General features: G+C 48.9%; 1 protein-coding gene across 1 annotated transcript in view; it reads left to right on the top strand.

Moving 5' to 3' along the window:
- ATP9A (ATPase phospholipid transporting 9A (putative)) overlaps positions 1–17,150 on the top strand; it is a 116,558-nt gene continuing 99,408 nt past the window's right edge. The window contains exon 1 of the mRNA XM_031687693.2: positions 1–384. Coding sequence (XP_031543553.1) covers positions 98–384 — 287 coding nt within the window. The 5' untranslated portion in view covers positions 1–97. The remainder of the gene's footprint in view (positions 385–17,150) is intronic.

Below are 17,150 nucleotides of genomic sequence, written 5' to 3'. Positions count from 1 at the left end.
GGGCGGGGACACTGCGGCGGCGGCGGCGGCGCGGACACGGCCGGCCGCCCCCCGTGGCAGGCGCGGGGCGAGCGGGCGCGGCGCGGAGCTCGGGCCCATGGTGCGCCCGTGTCCGTCGGTCGGGCCGCGCGGGCGGCTCCGCGCGTGGCCCGGCGCTCGCGAGCTCGCCCCCTCGCTGCGGGCCCGGCCCGCCCGCTGCCGCCGCCTCCTCCCCCGGGGCGGCGCGGCGCCGGCGGGCGGCGGCGCGGAGGCCGGACCGGGCGGCGGCCCAGGCGGCGCGGGGGGCGCGGCGGCCAAGGCGGGCGGCGCAGGAGACATGACGGACAACATCCCGCTGCAGCCGGTGCGCCAGAAGAAGCGGATGGACAGCAGGCCCCGCGCCGGGTAAGCGGGGCCCGGGGCCGGCCAGCCGCGCTCCTTTGTCCGCGCGCGGCAGGAGCCTGGCTCTCGGGCCGCCGGGCCGGGCCTGACAGGTTGGCCGGCGCCATGAGCCGGCGGCCGGGCCCGGGAGGCGGGCGGGGAGGGGGTTCGGCTCAGCTCCAGCCCCGGCCCGGGGTCCCCGGCTCGACTGGGTCCCTTTTGGGCCCAGGCGTCCGGCTGCCTCGCGCCCCTTCCCACTTTCCTTTAGAAACCCGGAGAAGCCGGCGGGCCCGCCCAGCGCTGTTTACACGCGCGCGGAATTGGGATCAGCCTTGCCTTTTAACCATTTTATTGTTTCCTGGTTAGTCCTCGTCGTTGTAATGCCGATTTGTTCAATATCAAACCGTGCTCTGCGCGTGGAACAGCCCTCGGGAGCCCGGATATGTTCAGTTTATGGGTGGGGGGAGGCACGGCCTCCTCTGCAGACGCGCCGCGGGGTCCCCGTCAGCACCTCTGGCTCCCAGCCCCCGGAATGCCGCCTTCCCCTCCCGGCCCTGGCTGGACCCGAACCGGCAGCCGCAGGAGGGCGAGAGGGGCTCCTTCTGGTCGATTGGAGACCCTCCCCGCACAGTTCCCCACTATTTGCTGGAAAGAGCCCCCTGGCAAGAGTAGGGGTCGCCACCTGCTGTGCCTTCCCGCATTGGCAGACCCCTGGGCAGCCTAGTGAGGGTGTTTCACTCACTTGGAGGGAGAGGACGGGCTGATAATTTTGCGCCCTGCCCTCTTCCTATTCGGAGGATGGCAATGACCTGTTGAGGTTTTAAGGGGCTGTGGCATCGTCTGCGACACTTGGGAATAAGGATTGAGGGGATCTGGCTAAAATGCAGATTCTCTGGCCCCGCACAGACCCGCCAATCAGTTCTTGTGGGTAAGACCTGGAAACGGGCATTTTCCGAGGCTGCCCAGGTGAGGCTGATGTCCAGTGAAGGCCGAGAACGGCAGCTGGGCGGGGCTGGGCCTCTGGGACCCGCCCTTCCTTTGGCGTCCTGCTCCCTTTGGGCACTTCCCTGTGGCGGCCGCTTTTTGCGGCGTCAGTTGCTTGATGCGGGGGATGGGGAGGATGAACCCCGAGGGTGGCTTCACTAGGTGTCCATCGAATTGAAAAAAGAAAAAAGTGAGTGATGTCAGCTGCCATTTTGTGGGGTCTTTGTCCCCGTCTGTCTTAAATCTTCCGGTGAGGAGGCCCCATTTCTATAATACAGAGGAGGAAACGAGCTCAGGGAGGTCAAGGACTGCTGGGAAGATGCTGCAAAATGCAGACTGAGCTCAGGATCCCAGAAACCGACAGCCCTCCACCCCTTCCTTCACTGGTCGCCTGTGTTTCAGTCCTGACTACTCGTGGCTGAAGAATGACAATTAACCTGAGCCCTATGCCTGGAATAGTGCCTGCGTGTAATACAGCCCTCAGTAAATGTCTCAGTGAATTCGTATGGTCAGTGGGCTCTAAAATTCTCTAGTCATTAATTCATGCCACAAACAATTATAAAATGCCTCCTATGTGTGGAGGCTGTGCAGGGGGCCTGGGGGGCAAAGATGAGGTAAACAAGCCCAGCCTAAGAAGGGCCGGCGTCTAGACCCTGGCTGTGCATTGGAATCACCTGGGGAGCTTAAGTGCTCAGTGGTCATGGACAACACCCTTAGCATGCACGAGGTCCTGGGTTCAATCCCCAGCACTTCCATTAACAACAACAACAAAAAGAATCTGGGGTGGGACCTGAGTATCTATTTTATTTTTTTCAAAGCTTCCGTAATGTGCTGGCATAGTTGAGAACCTCTGATTCAGTGCTTGAGATGAAAATGCAAGTAATTATTTAAAAGTGATGATTATCATGGTAGGAATATGCACCATTAATATGGGGGCCCAGAGGGAGTGGTGCAGACAGTTGGGAAAAAAGATTTGTTTGGTATTGAAGTGTAGGATCGCTCATCCTTTGGAATTTGCCACTTTAGTACTAATTTATTTCCTGCACAGTGGCACGAATTCAGATTCAAACCATGTGTCTGGAATCTCAGGCATTTGCATATGTGTTCTTGTATTTAATCTGCATTTTTAGGAGTAGCCTTGTCAAGGTGGGGATCTTGGTGTTTGGAAACACTTTTGGAAGCAGAGAGGTGGAAAGACTTCCTGAAGTTTAAGTGGGAAGTGAGTTCAGAGAAGCAGCAGTTGTATATGGGATGGGACAGGCTCTCTGCTGGGCATTGGAAATAAATGGCTGTGTTTTAATCCTCGTAACTATGAATTTTTGGCGTTAGTTCCCTCATTTTATAGACAAAGAAACTAAGATTCAGTGATACTAAATAATCTGTTGGAGGTTCTAGGGCTAGTTGGTATGAGGGGGTGGATTTGAACCTGATCAACTCATTTAACCTAATGGCTCTAAGCTTAGGATCATTGAAGGAATTTGTGGTTAAAAAAAAAGCAGGAACATAGGTGGCACCTGTCCCAGGAGACAGAGTGTAGTTAGTGCTGGGGTCGCTCAGCATATGTTGCCAAAACCATGGAATTTATTTGCTTGAGGAATCCCGTAGCCCCAAAGCTCTTTTCTCTTCTTGAGAAAGTTACCACATCCTGATGTTGAGAAGACTATTACAGTGGTTTCATTAGGAAACAGGGCATTTGCCTCACTTTGCTGGAAACCATTTTTCTGACATCATGTGCTTTGCTTCTGGCTCAGTGGGGTTCTCCTCTTGAGGAATGAAACACCAGAGATGGATTTTTAGGAGCGCGGGCATGGGATTGGGGAGCTAGATTTGAGCCTAGGTTTTGCCACTTACTATCTATGTGACTTGGGAAAATTACTGCTTTACCTCTCTGGGTCTCAATTTTTTCATCTGTAAAGTGGGAGTAGCAATAATTATGTATACCTCCTAGGATTGTTTTGAGACTTAATCTATGTTAAATTTGGAACTCTTAAGTGCTCAATACATCCTAGGTGTTTCCTGGGGCAAAAAGTGATAATTAGGTCTTTATGTAAGGTTTCCTCTGGGGGATCTCCAGAGTACTTCTTTGAGAGGAGGGACCTTTGATGGTAGGAAGTTGAGAAATATTAAGAGGCTTCATTGCTCTTTCCTGATCAAATCCAGGACATGATTAAATACGTAAACTGTTCCATCCAGGTTTGTGGAGGCCCTGGTGTCATAGGTATCATGGAAAGGCGAGGAGCCTGGGCTCTAGCAGAACTGAGACTTTGTTTTCTCTTAGTAATAATTCAGGGTTTTGTGGTCTAATTGGGCAAGGATGCTTTGATTTTTGATGTATTGGGACCTGGGGGACTAGGAAATTTTAGCAAAAGAGCTATTTAGGTACATAGTCTACTTCAACTTATTTTTAAAAAACACCTTTACTGATACATGATTTACATCAGATAAAGTGCACCCATTGTTACGGCACAGCTCATTGACTTTTTTTTTTTAACAAATTTATAGAGTTTGTGCGGCCATCACCACAATCCAGTTTTTGAACATTTCCATCATCCCCCTAAAAGTTCCCTGGTGCTTGTTTGCAGCTAATCCCAGGCTATCACGGATTTGCTTTTGTAGGTTTCCCCTTTCTGGAAATTTCGTGTAGATAGAATTATACAATGTGTTGTCTTTGTGTCTGCCTTTTTTCACTTAGCATAGTTTTTCTTTTTTAATTTAATTTTTGGTACAATTTTAAAAGATTACTTCCCATTTACAATTATTACAGGATATTGGTCATGTTCTTCATATTGTATAATACATCCTTGAGCCTATTTTACCCCCAGTAGTTTGTGCCTCCCCTCCCGCGCTCCTCCCCCGCCCCACTGGTAACCACTGGTTTGTTCTCTCTGTGAGTCTGCTTCTTTTTTGTTAGCATAATGGTTTTGAAGTTCCTTTCAACTGCTTAATAGAATTTCATTGTATGAGTATGTTTTGTTTATTCATCAGGGTGGATGTTTGGAATATTTCCAGTTTGGGGCTATCATAAATAACATTTCTAAGAACATTCAAGTCTTTGTATAGGCGTATGCTTCTATTTCTCTTGTCTACCGGGAATTTTTGAGATGAAGTTTGTCAGTCTTTCCTGTGTCTTCCATGACAGTACTGTGAGTTCTCCTGCCCCATCTTCGTCTGACCGTTAAATGCTGCGGTTGTTCAAGATTTGGTCCTGGACCTCCTTGACCTTGGAAGTACGAGTTGAGCCCATCCATACCCATAGCTTCAGTGACCACCTTACTTGGGGAACCAAGTCCTCTGTCCTCCTCCAACTCCTCCTCTCAGTCTGGCCAGAGCCAAACTCAAGGTCTGGCTCCCACTGATACAGGAAAAATGGGGCGCGAGAGGATGCCTGTGTCCCAGGCCTTGGACGCGTCCCTGGAATGCACCCTACCAGGTGAGGGTCTTTGGCTTCATGCAGGAAAGTATTCAAGAGTGAGCCATAATTGAGTGAAGGTAGATTTATTCAGAGAGATACATACCCTGTGGACAGAGTGAGGGCCATCTCAGAAGGCCAGAGAGGCCGTGAGGCATGGGGGTGGGTGTTTAGTTTAAAGTAAAAGTAGACACGTGCTCCATGGACAGAGTGTGGGCCATCTCACTCGGAAGGGAGAGCGGTGGCCTCAGAGCATGCGCTCAATTAGGGAAAATGAGATTGGCTCCAAGGTATAGGGGCCCTTCATTTCTATGGGCTCGGTAACTTCGAATGCTAGCAAGTGGGAGGATTATTCCAGCTGCTTTGGGGAGGGGGCTGGGATTCCCAGGAACTGGACCATCACCCACTCTTTGACCTTTTGTGGTCAGCCTTGAAACTGTCACGGCGCCTGTGGGAGTGCCAGTTAGCTATTGTATATGAGCGTATATTGAAGCTCAGGGTCTACTGGGAGTTGAATCACCCACTGTCTTGGTGCTAAATGCTGCATCATTCTTTTAGTGGCTGTGCCCTGCCCCCTACCCTCTTGTCTCACCGCCACCAGCCTGGTCTTCCTCCCTCTAGTGTTCCCGGGCACGGAGAGCGGCTGGGCTATCACTTCAGTGGCAGAATCTTGAAACCCAGGCACCATCCTGGGTGCTGCCTCTGCCCTCATCTTCCTTTGCTTATCCTTTATCAGGACCTGCCACTTTTGCACCCTGAGTCACTCTGGAATCTGTCCACATCTCCCTTAGCATTGCTACCACCCTCCCCCCGCATCATCTTCATCACTGTTATCATCATCGTCACTTGTCTCCCTGCATCCATGCTGCTGATTGTCCGGTGAGGTCCCCACCTTGCAGCCAGAGAAAATGTGGCCATGTGTTCCGATCATGGAGATACTCTGCTCAAAGTCCCCTAGTGTGCCATCTCACTAGATGCTCTGGCCCTGCGCTGCCCAACAAGGTAGTCATGTGGCCATTTAAATCCAGGTTGAAAATAATTAAATTTAAATAAAATAAAAAATTTCAGTTCTTTAGTGGCAGTAGCCACATTTCAGTGACCCACATGTGGCCAGTACCTGCTGTGTTGGTTGGCACAGATACAGACGTTCCCACCATCACAGAAAGTTCTGTTGGACGGTACTGCCGGGCCCTTGCCTCCTTCCAGTCTTATCCCCACGCGCTTTGACCCCTTCCTCATCCAGCCACGTGGCCTGTGTTCATTGTCTCCTCCCTGGCTCCCTCTGGATGCAGGGCCTTTGCACATGTTGTTGTCTGCCTGGAATGTCCTCCTCTCCCCCTTCATCTAGTCAAAGCTCAGTCTTCCAGTAAGCTACACTGGGATCTCACGTCCTCAGGGCGGGAGGCTTCCCAGACGTTCCCACTAGAGATCAGATCCCACTCTAGGAGCCTCTCAGAACACCTGCTCCTCTTCTTTCTTGCACAGTTGCAATTTGACATGTGCTTGTGTGATCATTTGGCTTGGGAACACCATGGGGCCCGGCTGGTGACAAGTTAATCACCGTCATAGAGAACCTGGCACAGAGTAGGTGCCCAACCAAACCTTTCTGAGAGAAAGGATACTTGAAGCAGATCTCCAGTTTATAAAAGAAGCAGAGCAAAGCCTCTGCTCCCGGGAATGGGGAGAGAGAAGAACCTTTTCTAGATGGTCCGGGCAGAAGTCTAGACGTTCTTAACTGTAAGTCGGTAAGATGTCTATTGGACGTTCTAAAACTGCTGCTTACTGCTCATCTGCTCATGTGTCTTCCTGACTCAGAGATCTTCCCTGGTTGATGGGATCAAGTCTGCATGTCTTAACCACACGATGGTCTGAGAGTGGAGGTGGGGATGCCTACAGAATTTGCAGTGTGAGAACCAAAAGAAGGGAATCACAGGCAAGGAGAAGACACCCCTGGTCCCCTCGGTCTGCCTTTATCTCTTTCCCTCCACCGGCATCAGTTTAGGTGGTGGCTGGGTTTGTGAGATGACTTAATTGTCATGTTTAAGTACAGGACCCATGTTCTAATGATTTTTTTTTGGTGTATGGTTGATATGCAAATCTTATAAGCGACACTAATACAGATGCAAAAAGTCAAACATTTAATGGAAAAGACTCAGCATGAAATCTGGGTTGCTCCAGAGATTACAGCATGTATGGTCCCCAGAGATGCCCATATTCTGATCCCCTGGACCTGAGAATGTGTTTCCTTACATGGCAGATAGTGACTAAGTTCATGATTTTGAAATGGAGAGACTGTCTTGGATTATCCAGGTGGACCCAGTGTCATCTCAGGCATCCTTGAAAGAAGGGATGTAGGAGAGTGAGCCTCAGAATCAGAGAGCCTGGAAGATGCTATACTGCTGGCCTAAAGATGGAGAAAGGACCCCCAGGAAAGGAATACAGATGGTGTCGAGAAACTGGAGAAGTCAGGGAAGGGCTTCTCCCCTGGAGCCTCCAGGAGAAACACAGCCCTGCCAACACTTTGAGTTTAGCCCTGTGAGACCCACTTTGGACTCCTGACCTCCAGCTCTGTAAGATAGTCCATTTGCGGTGATTTGTCACAGCAGCAAGGGGAAACTAACGCAGATGGTGTATCCTGCAGACCTGGAGGACAGGCTTGCCCCAGGCTTCAAACCCCAGGGAGCCCCTGCCTGGCGGGTGCAGCAGAGGCATCTCAGGGCTCATGCTTACGTTTTTGCTTGGGGGGCAGAATTTACATCAGCAGGCTGCTTGGCTCCTTCCCTGACCATGGAGGAGAACTAGTGTTTGCTTAGAATCTGTAGTGTTTCCACACTCAGGTTGCACAGTGGCCCTTTGATGTTGGTATGTTTTTGTCCTTGTTTTATTGGTAAGGAAACTGAGGCTCAGAAAGGTTGAGCAATTAATCTGGGTCCAGAAGGAGTGGCAGAAACTAACAGAATGCCAGAGAGTCTGCACTGGGGGCACTGGGGAGTGTTTCTCTGAGCAGCGGGGGCTTCCAGCTGGAAGGTGTTTGATCAGCTCCATCCCTTCAGTGCAGTTTTTCTCTGTTGGTTTGTTTCTCCCTCCAGTAACAATGAATTACTATTATTATTTTTTTGCCAGGTGACTGCAGGATAGAGAATTTGGGAGTGGTGGTTGTTGAATGTATATTGCATTTTGAAGCTGCTGTAAGAATAAAGATAAGGATATTATAGGCCATAATCTGAAATTCTCAGGACAGGATGCTGGGTTTGTTGCTTTGTGGTTAAGAGTTTGGATTTCAGGGTTACAGGCAAAGGTTAAGGTATCAGTTTTGCCATTTTGCAACTTTTATAACTCCAGACCCCTGTCTTTCCCGCTCTGTGCCTCAGTTTCCTCTTCCGTAAAATGGGGACATAGTAAGAGTGCCCGTGTGGCCAGCCATAATACATGCAAAGTAGATGTGAGCCCTGGGAGAATGTCAGGAATTGTTGTTATCACAGCCTGGAGGGGAGGACCAAGCCTCAGATGGACTCCAGCACCGGGTAACGTTATCTCCTCTTCTTCCTAGAGCTTTGTTGGGAGTCTGGTTGAGTAAGAACTCTGGCCAGAAAATGGCCCCAGAGGACTTGACTGCCAGCAGCTGTCTCAGACCTCAAGTGATGGAGTCCGTGGTGACCCGGATGCCACAGGCCTGGTGCTCCCGCCGGACCAGGACCAGGGGGCATCAGTGGTGCGGATTCACTGTTCACATGAACCAAAAAGAACACTGCCCTTCGCGTGACGGGGGTCTTTATAGGGGTGTGTTTATTCAGTTGGAAGCTCTGAACTTCTTACTGAAGCTGTCACTTCTAATTTATGGTGTTAAAATGTCTGTCTCTTTTGACCCGACATGGGTAGTATGAGGTGTACGGTACAGTTGATGCTCATTATTTGCCGGAGTTCTGTCCGTAGAGTCCCCGCCCACACCGAGTTCGTGCACAGTGAGTCACTACTATGGAGACAAAGGGTTAGGTTCCTGTGAGCCTCTGGTCACAGTATTTTTTGTCAGCTGATCAATATAGAACCGTGTGTGAGGTATGTGTCTGTCGAAAGACACTGTATTTGAGTATATTGTTGGTTTGTTGGCGTTGCGCTCCCGACCAGCAGCGCAGCTCCGGCCGTGAAGGACGCGTGTGTAACACGTGTACTTTTCTCCGTGAGATGCCCCACGGGCGTCTTGCTTTTGGGAACGCTGGACTGTGCGAGGGCCGTTTTAAACAGAGAAGTAGATAACAAGAAGCACAGAAGTGCAGGAAACATGGCACCACGGAGACCACGAAGACCCCTGTGTGCGCAGGAGCATGGAGGCGGGAGGGCAGAGCCTCCCTGCTCAGCTGGCGCTGGGCGTGTGCGGAGGACACTCCGTGTGTGTTCGGGAGTGGGCACCAGGGTGCTGAGTACTGCTTCTGAGGTTACAGATGTGAGGCAGCAGGTAAATTAGTAAATACAAACCCCACAGGTAAGGAGGGCCCACTGCGGGTGTGTGTGTGTTTTCGGTGTCTGTTGGCACAGAGGAGGTGGTAGTAGGTGTACCAGCTTGGGGGGGGTGGGGGGAGCAGAAGAGGGGATTGTGCTGGGGGTGAAGTCCGCAGACCCCAGCCCTCCTCTCTCCGTGGTGGGAAGTTGCATTAACAGCTCTTTGCTGCCCGGGATGAGAGTGGTCGGAGCATCGCTGACAGCGGCCCGTGGGAAAGCGCTCTTTGCACCCCTGACCAACCCAGCTGCACTTGTGCCGCCCCCAGCCCGTTACAGAACCCCTGCCGTGGGCTGTCCCCGGTGTTGACTAAGACTAGACCAGGTGCTCCCTGCCCACGCCGGTCACAGGCAGTGACGCCGGAATGACAGACCCAGGGAGAGACGCCAAAGGGTAGAGCATGGGTGCAGGAGCTGTGCCTGCCGGGGCCTCCCTGCGGAAGGACACGGAGCCACCTGCACACCAGTCCCTTAGGAAGCACGGCGGTCATTTGACCTTGAGCTCAGCCATCTGTGCAACAAGTGGGAAGGAAGGGCGTTGAATGATCCATCTTTGGAGTTTGGGCTGTTGCTTCTCAGAACAGAGAGTTCTTTTACTATCTCTACCCAGATGCAAATAAAGAAAGTCATTAATTAGGGTCAGCCATACTTCATGGCTACCTTTGGGAAGGGACGGGAAGTGCCTCTGGCTTTACTCCTGAAAGGAAGTAGACTTGGGTTTAATTTGGAAAGAAAAGGACTAGTTGTAATATATTTTTCGGTGACTTTTACCTAAAGAGAATGGTGCTGATTTTTTAAAAAGCTAGTGTCTGTTTTTTGTATGTGACTTTGACTCATCGGTTTAGGTATTCAGAGCTTGGCCTGTGGGGAACATTTGCCAAAGATCACTTTAGGTGGCTCACGGCCAGACGTTGAAAGGTTAGCAATTATTTTGATAGTCCCCTCTGTTTGTGCCGAGTGATACTTGTTTTCTCCTTGTAGTTGTGACAGGAAGTTTCCTTGTAGAATATGATTCAGTAAAAACAGAGTCAATGTAAAGAAAAGCATGCAGTCAGCGACGTTCAGGAGGCAGTAGGTGTGTCCATGTAATGCCTGCCCTTTAGAGAGGGGTGGCCTGGGCTAAAATGATGCTGTCGGTCCAAAAATATCCTGTTGTTCTTACAAGGGGGAAAGAAATGGGATAACTTGGCTGTGTTAATAGATTAAAAAAAATTCTTTTTAATTTTGCCAGGTTGTCCATGAAAAACATGTGGGATCTTATTGTTGCTTTTTATCATTGTCTTAAGTTTTCGAGGGTTGGGGGAGAGGACAGTTGGAAGGGACCCTGAGGAAAGAAAGCTTTCTCACTTGAGTTGGGAAGCCGGGTAGGCAGGAAGCTCATGTCTCCTCCCAGTGAGATCGCTGGGGCCTTTGCTGAACCCCAGGGAAGAGCCCATGGGCAGCCCTCCCCACTGGCAGCGCCCCGCCCTCCCTGCCCGGCTGGCCTGGCTGGCCGTCAGCTGTGCTGCAGGGTGCAGTGGGGACTGGCCAGTTTAGACCTCAGGATTCTCAGCCTTGGCACTTCTGCTGTTTTGAGTTTGATAATTCTCTGTTGTGGGAGCTGTCTTGTTGCAGTGTCCTTGGCCTCCTCCCACTAAGATGCCAGTAGCACCCTGCCCTCACTTGGGACAACCAGATTGTCTCCAGACATTGCCGTGGCCCTCGGGGGAGGAGTGAGCAAAATCGCAGCTGTTAGGACCCCCTGGGTGAGTGGGGTGAATGTGCACTGTGAACAGCCATATCCCGTGTTGTCTGCTTAAGGTGACTCATCCTGTCTTAAAAAAAAAAAAGAAGAAAAACTTGTTGGGCAAGAAATTCACGTTTGGATTCTGTTCTTAACTATGAGTTCAGTTTCTCATTTAGTAACTAAGGAAGCAGTGAGCTGTTGGAAGAGAACATTTGGGAAGTGACTTGTGTCCTTCCCCAAATTTACAGGTTGATGTCCTAATCCAGCACCTCAGAAAGTGACTGTATTTGGGGACAGGGCCTTTAAAGAGATAATTAAATGAAAATGAGGCCGTTAGGGTGGACCCTAATCTAATCTGAGTGGTGTTCTAAGAAGAGGAGGTTAGGACCCAAGAGGAGACCCGAGGGATGAGAGGAAAGTCTCGAGGATGCAGAGAGAAGGTGGCCCTGTGCCAGCCAAGGAGAGGGGCCTCAGAAGGTACCAAATCTGCTGACACCTTGATCTTGGACTTCCCAGCCTCCAGCACTATGAGAAAATAAACCTCTGTGGTTTAAGCCACCCAGCCTGCAGTGCTTTATGCTGGCAGCCTGAGCAGACTAATATAGAAAGCATCTCATGGTTATTTTGGGAGGTGAGGACTCTCTTGGTGTTATTAATAAACCCTTATTTTTAAACCGATGAGGAGTTAGTTCTTCAGTGATTTGCTTCAGACAGTCCAGTCCGGGGAGCTCGCTGTAAGCACGTTGCAAAGTCATGTCCACTAGAGCTGAGTGGCCTCCCCCCACCCCCAGGAGTAACCCTAAAACACACCACATGCTCCACAGGGTGGAGGCACTGTCCCCAGACGTTTCCTTTTGCTTGTGGAGTTGACAGTGGTCACACTTGCAGTCCGTGCTTTGGATGGTTGGTTTGTTCACTCTCGTCACTAGGGTTGTGCTAGATTAATGTGATGAGAATCGTATTAGTTGCTAACCCCAAATGTGTGCTTATCGGGGGCTCCACGCTCCTGCGAGCCTGACGGAGATCGTCACATTTAATCCTCCCGATAGCCCTTCTTGACAAATGGCAGACTGGGATGGTTTTGGTTAGACAACTCAAAAACTCATTTCAGTTTTTTATATTATTACTGTTACTTGTTGTTTTGTTTTATGAACAGTGCCTGGGCCATAGCAGGCAGTTTACAAATATTTGTTGTATGGATTTTTTAAAAAATTGAAGTATAGTCAGTTTACCATGTTGTGGCAGTTTCTGGTGTACAGCCTGATGTTTCAGTCATTTCAGTTTTTCAAAAGGCTCATTTTACTTTGACTTTATGCAGCAAGTTGTCTCTTGCAACCTGTCTCCATGCTCTTTCCTATTTGAGCTTTTCTGTAACAGCCATTTATAGCAGATGATTTCTGTGGAGGGGTAAGGAATTGGGGATTTGCGAGGCTTCAGTGATTTGGAGGTAAATGTGTGTGTGTACTCCATCGTTCCTGGTGGAGGCTGAGAGCAGAAATGTGACAGAGGAAAATTCTAGAAACTTCAAATTATCCCAGTGACTGTAAATTCTTCAGAAACATAGTATCTGATTTCAGAGTTAGTTTATGTATTGATCCTTATTTTCTTAATTCACTGTAGGAGAGACAGTCATGCTAATGGGAGGAAAAGTGCAGAACTTTTATTTCTAAAACGTATGTACTCACCCTGTAAAGGGAAATGGTTTGAATCTGAATACTTCTTAGCTTTTATACGGTCAGTCCCCATAAAAATCCAAATAAAATTTAAAACTGGAAAACTCCTCCATCCCCTCCTCTCCCCTCTGTTTTTCTGCTCCCCAAATTAAGGGCAGTTAGAGGCTCTCATACAAAGAAGGACATGGTGGTGTCCAGGTGAATCAGAGGAGCAGGTAGTAAACAGATCAGAACACTTGTCCCACCTGGCAGGTTTTTTTTTTCCCCCCAAATAAGCTGATTGAAAATATGCATATAGACACAAACATACATATACACATGCAGAAAAGTGCACAGATCATCAGCGGGCAGCTCGATGAATTTTCACGAAGTGAACACCCTCCTGTAACCAGCAGCAGACAAACAGGCTGTGACCTCAGAAGTCTTCTCTTGCCTCCTTCCTCCCCCTTAATCTGTACCCCGACTTCCAACAGCAGAGGTCGGTTTGGCCTGCTTTTGACCTTCAGGTAAATGTAGTCACGTAGCACATACTCCCTGTACCTGTTTTTTCTTGCTCCGTGTTTTGTTGATAAGGGTTGATCATGTTGTACGTGTATTACAGTTCATTCATGTCTATCGCCATGTGAAGTCATTGCATGAAAACAGTTGACCCTGGAACAACGAGGGGGATGGGGACGTTGACCTCAGAGCAGTCCAAAATCCCAGCGCTGGTGCTGCCATCTCTGCCGCAAAAGCCGAGAAATTCATGGATGGACTCACCCAAGGGCAGAAGCTGGATGGAGCAGTCTGCATGGAATCTGAATTCTAACCCTGGTTCTTTAGTTTTACATTTTGTGATTTCCTTTCTTTCTCCCCCCTCACCCCCCCCCCGCCAGGTGTTGGAATCTGAGACAAATATTTTATTTTTTGACTACTTTTCTGTTGTTACTTTAAAAAGAAATTATAGTCCCTTTACAATGTTGTGTTAGTTTCTGGTGTACAGCGTAATAGTTCAGGCATAGTGTGATTTCTAATTGAACACCAACTTTTCTCCGCACTTAAAGATCTAAAAAATGAAAATACAGATCATCTATACTACGTTGATTGAGAAGAGTCTGCATCTAGGTAAGTGGGCCCATGCGGTTCAAACTCGTGTTGTTCCAGGGTCTGCTGTGTGTGGTGATTTCTCCGTCCCGTCTCCTCCGGATGGACGTGTGGACATGGCCAGTCTGGCTTCTCATGAATAGCGCAGTTGTGGGCCTTCCTGCGTGTACCTTTAGCACCTGTATTTAGGTGGCTGTGTTGGAGCCTGGGGCATATTTTTGTTTAGCTTTGGTTGTAACTGGTAGTTTTCCAAAGTGCTTGTATGAGTTTGTGTGAATCAGCAGGGAAGGCCCTAGGCGCTCCACATCCTCACCTACACTGGGTATTTGTCATTTTTCATTTTAGTCATCCTCATGGGCACAGAGGAGTATCGTGAGAAACTTACTTTTTATGATTTGTTTGAGAGAGGCTTCCTTTTCTTGATCCGAAGTCAAGTTTTAGTTATGTAGGTTAGCTAAGTCACGGTATCCCTGAACCTAAACCTGGCGAAATGGTCACCTCACAGCGACCTTGCCCTTCTGACCAAGCACCTTCTTTTTCTATATATATTTTTTGTCTTGAAAGGTTTTATTTTGCTTCATTGTAACTTTGCACAATGGCTCCCCAGCTCAAAGATTGCAGTCGCTGTCCTAAGAGAACTCCTTGTTTCTACACTGATTCCTCCCAGTACGTTCTGCAGTGTGATTTTTTTTTTGCATTTATTTTAGATATTTTTTATTACAGTAACATTGGTTGATAGCATTATGTTTCATGTGTACTTTATATGTCTACCCTACACCCAAGCACCTTCTTCTTGAGTAGTTTGCATTATGAGGGAAACAGTGAAAAAAAATTCATTTATTTTAATTGTAAAATGAGTACATGTGTATTAAAGAAAAATTGGAGAACAGGGAAAGCTGATGAATGAGATAGTGGTGTAACTAGACCCTTCAAAGGCAACCACAGTTAACACAAACCTTTTAGCACATGCTGTTTTCTTCCTGTCTGGCTTCCGTGTGCACATTGTTTGATGAATTATAACCATGTAGCACATGTGTTTTTATTTCCTACTTTTGTTCACTTAGCGTTTTAATGTAAGGCTTTTTTTGTATCATGCCGTACTTTGTAAATGATACTTTATATTGCAACATAATACTTCTTTAACTAGACATCTTTAACTTACATAACCAGGGCCCGCTGTTTTCACAAGTTGAGTCCTGTTTTATTTTTGCTTTATAAATAATGTATTCATTCTGAACGCTGGCCCTCCAAAGCAGAGTCACCTCAAAGGCACACAACAGGAAAGCTGAGGGAGGTACAGATCCACGGACCTGAGAAGTCGCCCGTCCGGCCAGGATCAGGTGAGCTGGATCTGCAGAGTTTCACAAAACGACAGTGCTTATTACTCTGAAGAAAGCTGGAAGAATAGCCTTGCTTTTTTGGACATTTCAGAGGATTGCGTTTCATTTACTCCGTAACTATGTGCGGGGCACTTCCTCTGCCCCAGCCTGGGTCAGATGCTGTGGCTCTAGAAATCCCTGCCAGCGTGGAGCTTGCTTACACCTAGGGACTGGTGACAGGAGTTCTGGTAAGAATTCTTCAACTCTGTTGGTTTCTTAGGTCCTTAGTTTAAGTGGATTACTCTGTGGCATCAACACATAGTCCCACAGTGAGTACTGCCCTTATTCTGTTTCCTAGGAACCGAGGCCAAGAGGGGCTGGATAACTAGCCCAGGGCCACCAGTCCTAAAGCTTCTGCCCTGTCCCACTCAGCCATCCGTTCTTCAGAGAGCGTCCCCAGACTGCTCACTCTAAAGGAGGCACCTCCCACCCAGGGACGTTGTCTTGTTTTGTGTTTGTTTTGGCTTTGCTTTTCTTGCCACCCTGCCCACCTGCAAAATTGTGGGCTCCGTGAAAGCAGTGTCCTCATCCATCTCGTTTGCTCACCTGAGTGTTGAGCACAGAGACTGGCACGTTGTACGCAGTAGGTGCTCAGTAAATATTTGCTGGCCGAGTGAGTGAGTGAGTGGTTGAAGAGCGGCAGCCTCGGTTCCAGGCAGGTCTGTCGGCAGATGGAAGCATGAGTCACCTCAAGGGAATTTGTGTTCTTAGTTCATCAGGAGTGTGATTGGTGTGCGAGACCCAGTGAGCTCTCAGTGAGTGTGTGCTGTGCCAGAAGGAAGCAAAACAACAGAACTTCCCCTTTTTCATGGCAAGAGGTGGGATTACAGACCTTTGCTTCCCCCCTCCCCCCCTTATTCACATAACTTCTGGTTTTGAGGAACTGGTCACAGATGCAGCTACCTGCCTCTCGCCAGAGGCCTGGGGTATAGCTTCCAGCTGATCTCATATTTGGATATGCCCCCATCTCGGTCCTCACTGGCTCCCAGCAGCTGCCTGCTGCATCCCCGAGATTTCTCCTGTTTCCAGGCAGTTGCATTAACTGGGGCTGAGCCTTTGCCAGACAGTCACTAACGTCCCCTGAGCAGCATGGGGCTGTTTTGTGCCACGTGACGGACTAGGGGCTTGGGGGACCAGGGCTTACTAGAGAAGGGCCCCTGAACAGCCCAGCCAGACACGGCTGGTATGGCCCTGGAGAGACCTGAGCCACTTGGAGCCCTCCCCAGCTCTGAGGCTCCACATGGGACTTGTAAACACTAGCATTTTAGTTTTTCCAGTATGAAAGTAATGATTCCTGTTAAAGAAAATGAGTGGTTCCTCTTATAGAAAAGTTAAAGAGGCAGTAGCTGGAATTGAAGCTCTACCTCCTGTTAACATTCGGGTGTGTTTCCTTCTGATCTGTAATTGTATCAGCTGGTGATTAGGTGACATTATTTTCATCTGCTTTTGCAGCTATAAATTAGAACTTATTCTTAGAGGCTATCTTGATGCATGAATTTTCTCTGCATCTTGCAGAATTTTCCTGGGCTGGCATCGCCAGGCCCCTGGGCTCAGTGGAACCCATGGGTCTTCAAGGGCTGTAATTGTGTATTAATTGCTAAGCTGCTTTCTGGAAGGGCTCAGCGTTTCGCACACTGAAAGCAGGATTGCCCATGCTCCAGGGTCAGGATGTGGGCGATGGCTTTCCCCCGCCATTTTACCCAGTGCGGGCGCTCGAGATTGGGAAAGTTTAAAAAAAGAGAGAGAGAAAGAAGTAAAAACAAAAGCTTTCTCTTTCTACCACAAATGGGGCTTCCTGTTTATTAATGTGTGAGACAGGTGTAGCTGGAGGGAGAAGGGGCCTGTGGTTGACTGAGAACAAGCTAGCTCAGTAGTAATGCTCTGGAGCAGCTCTGGGTGAGCGTACGCCTCCTGCTGGTGTGTTTGGTGGGTGTGTTTGGTGTCTGTGTAAGGTATGTTTGAGAGTCTGCAGGCATTCAATAAATACTTGTTGACTGAATAATAGAAAGTGTCTGTATACAGTTTCTGGTGACCAAGCTGTG

This window comes from Vicugna pacos, chromosome 19 (assembly GCF_048564905.1).
Source record: "Vicugna pacos chromosome 19, VicPac4, whole genome shotgun sequence".
Classification (NCBI taxonomy): Eukaryota; Metazoa; Chordata; class Mammalia; order Artiodactyla; family Camelidae; genus Vicugna; species Vicugna pacos.
Note: the sequence above shows the minus strand (reverse complement) of the source record. Positions and strands in the feature narration are given on the sequence as shown.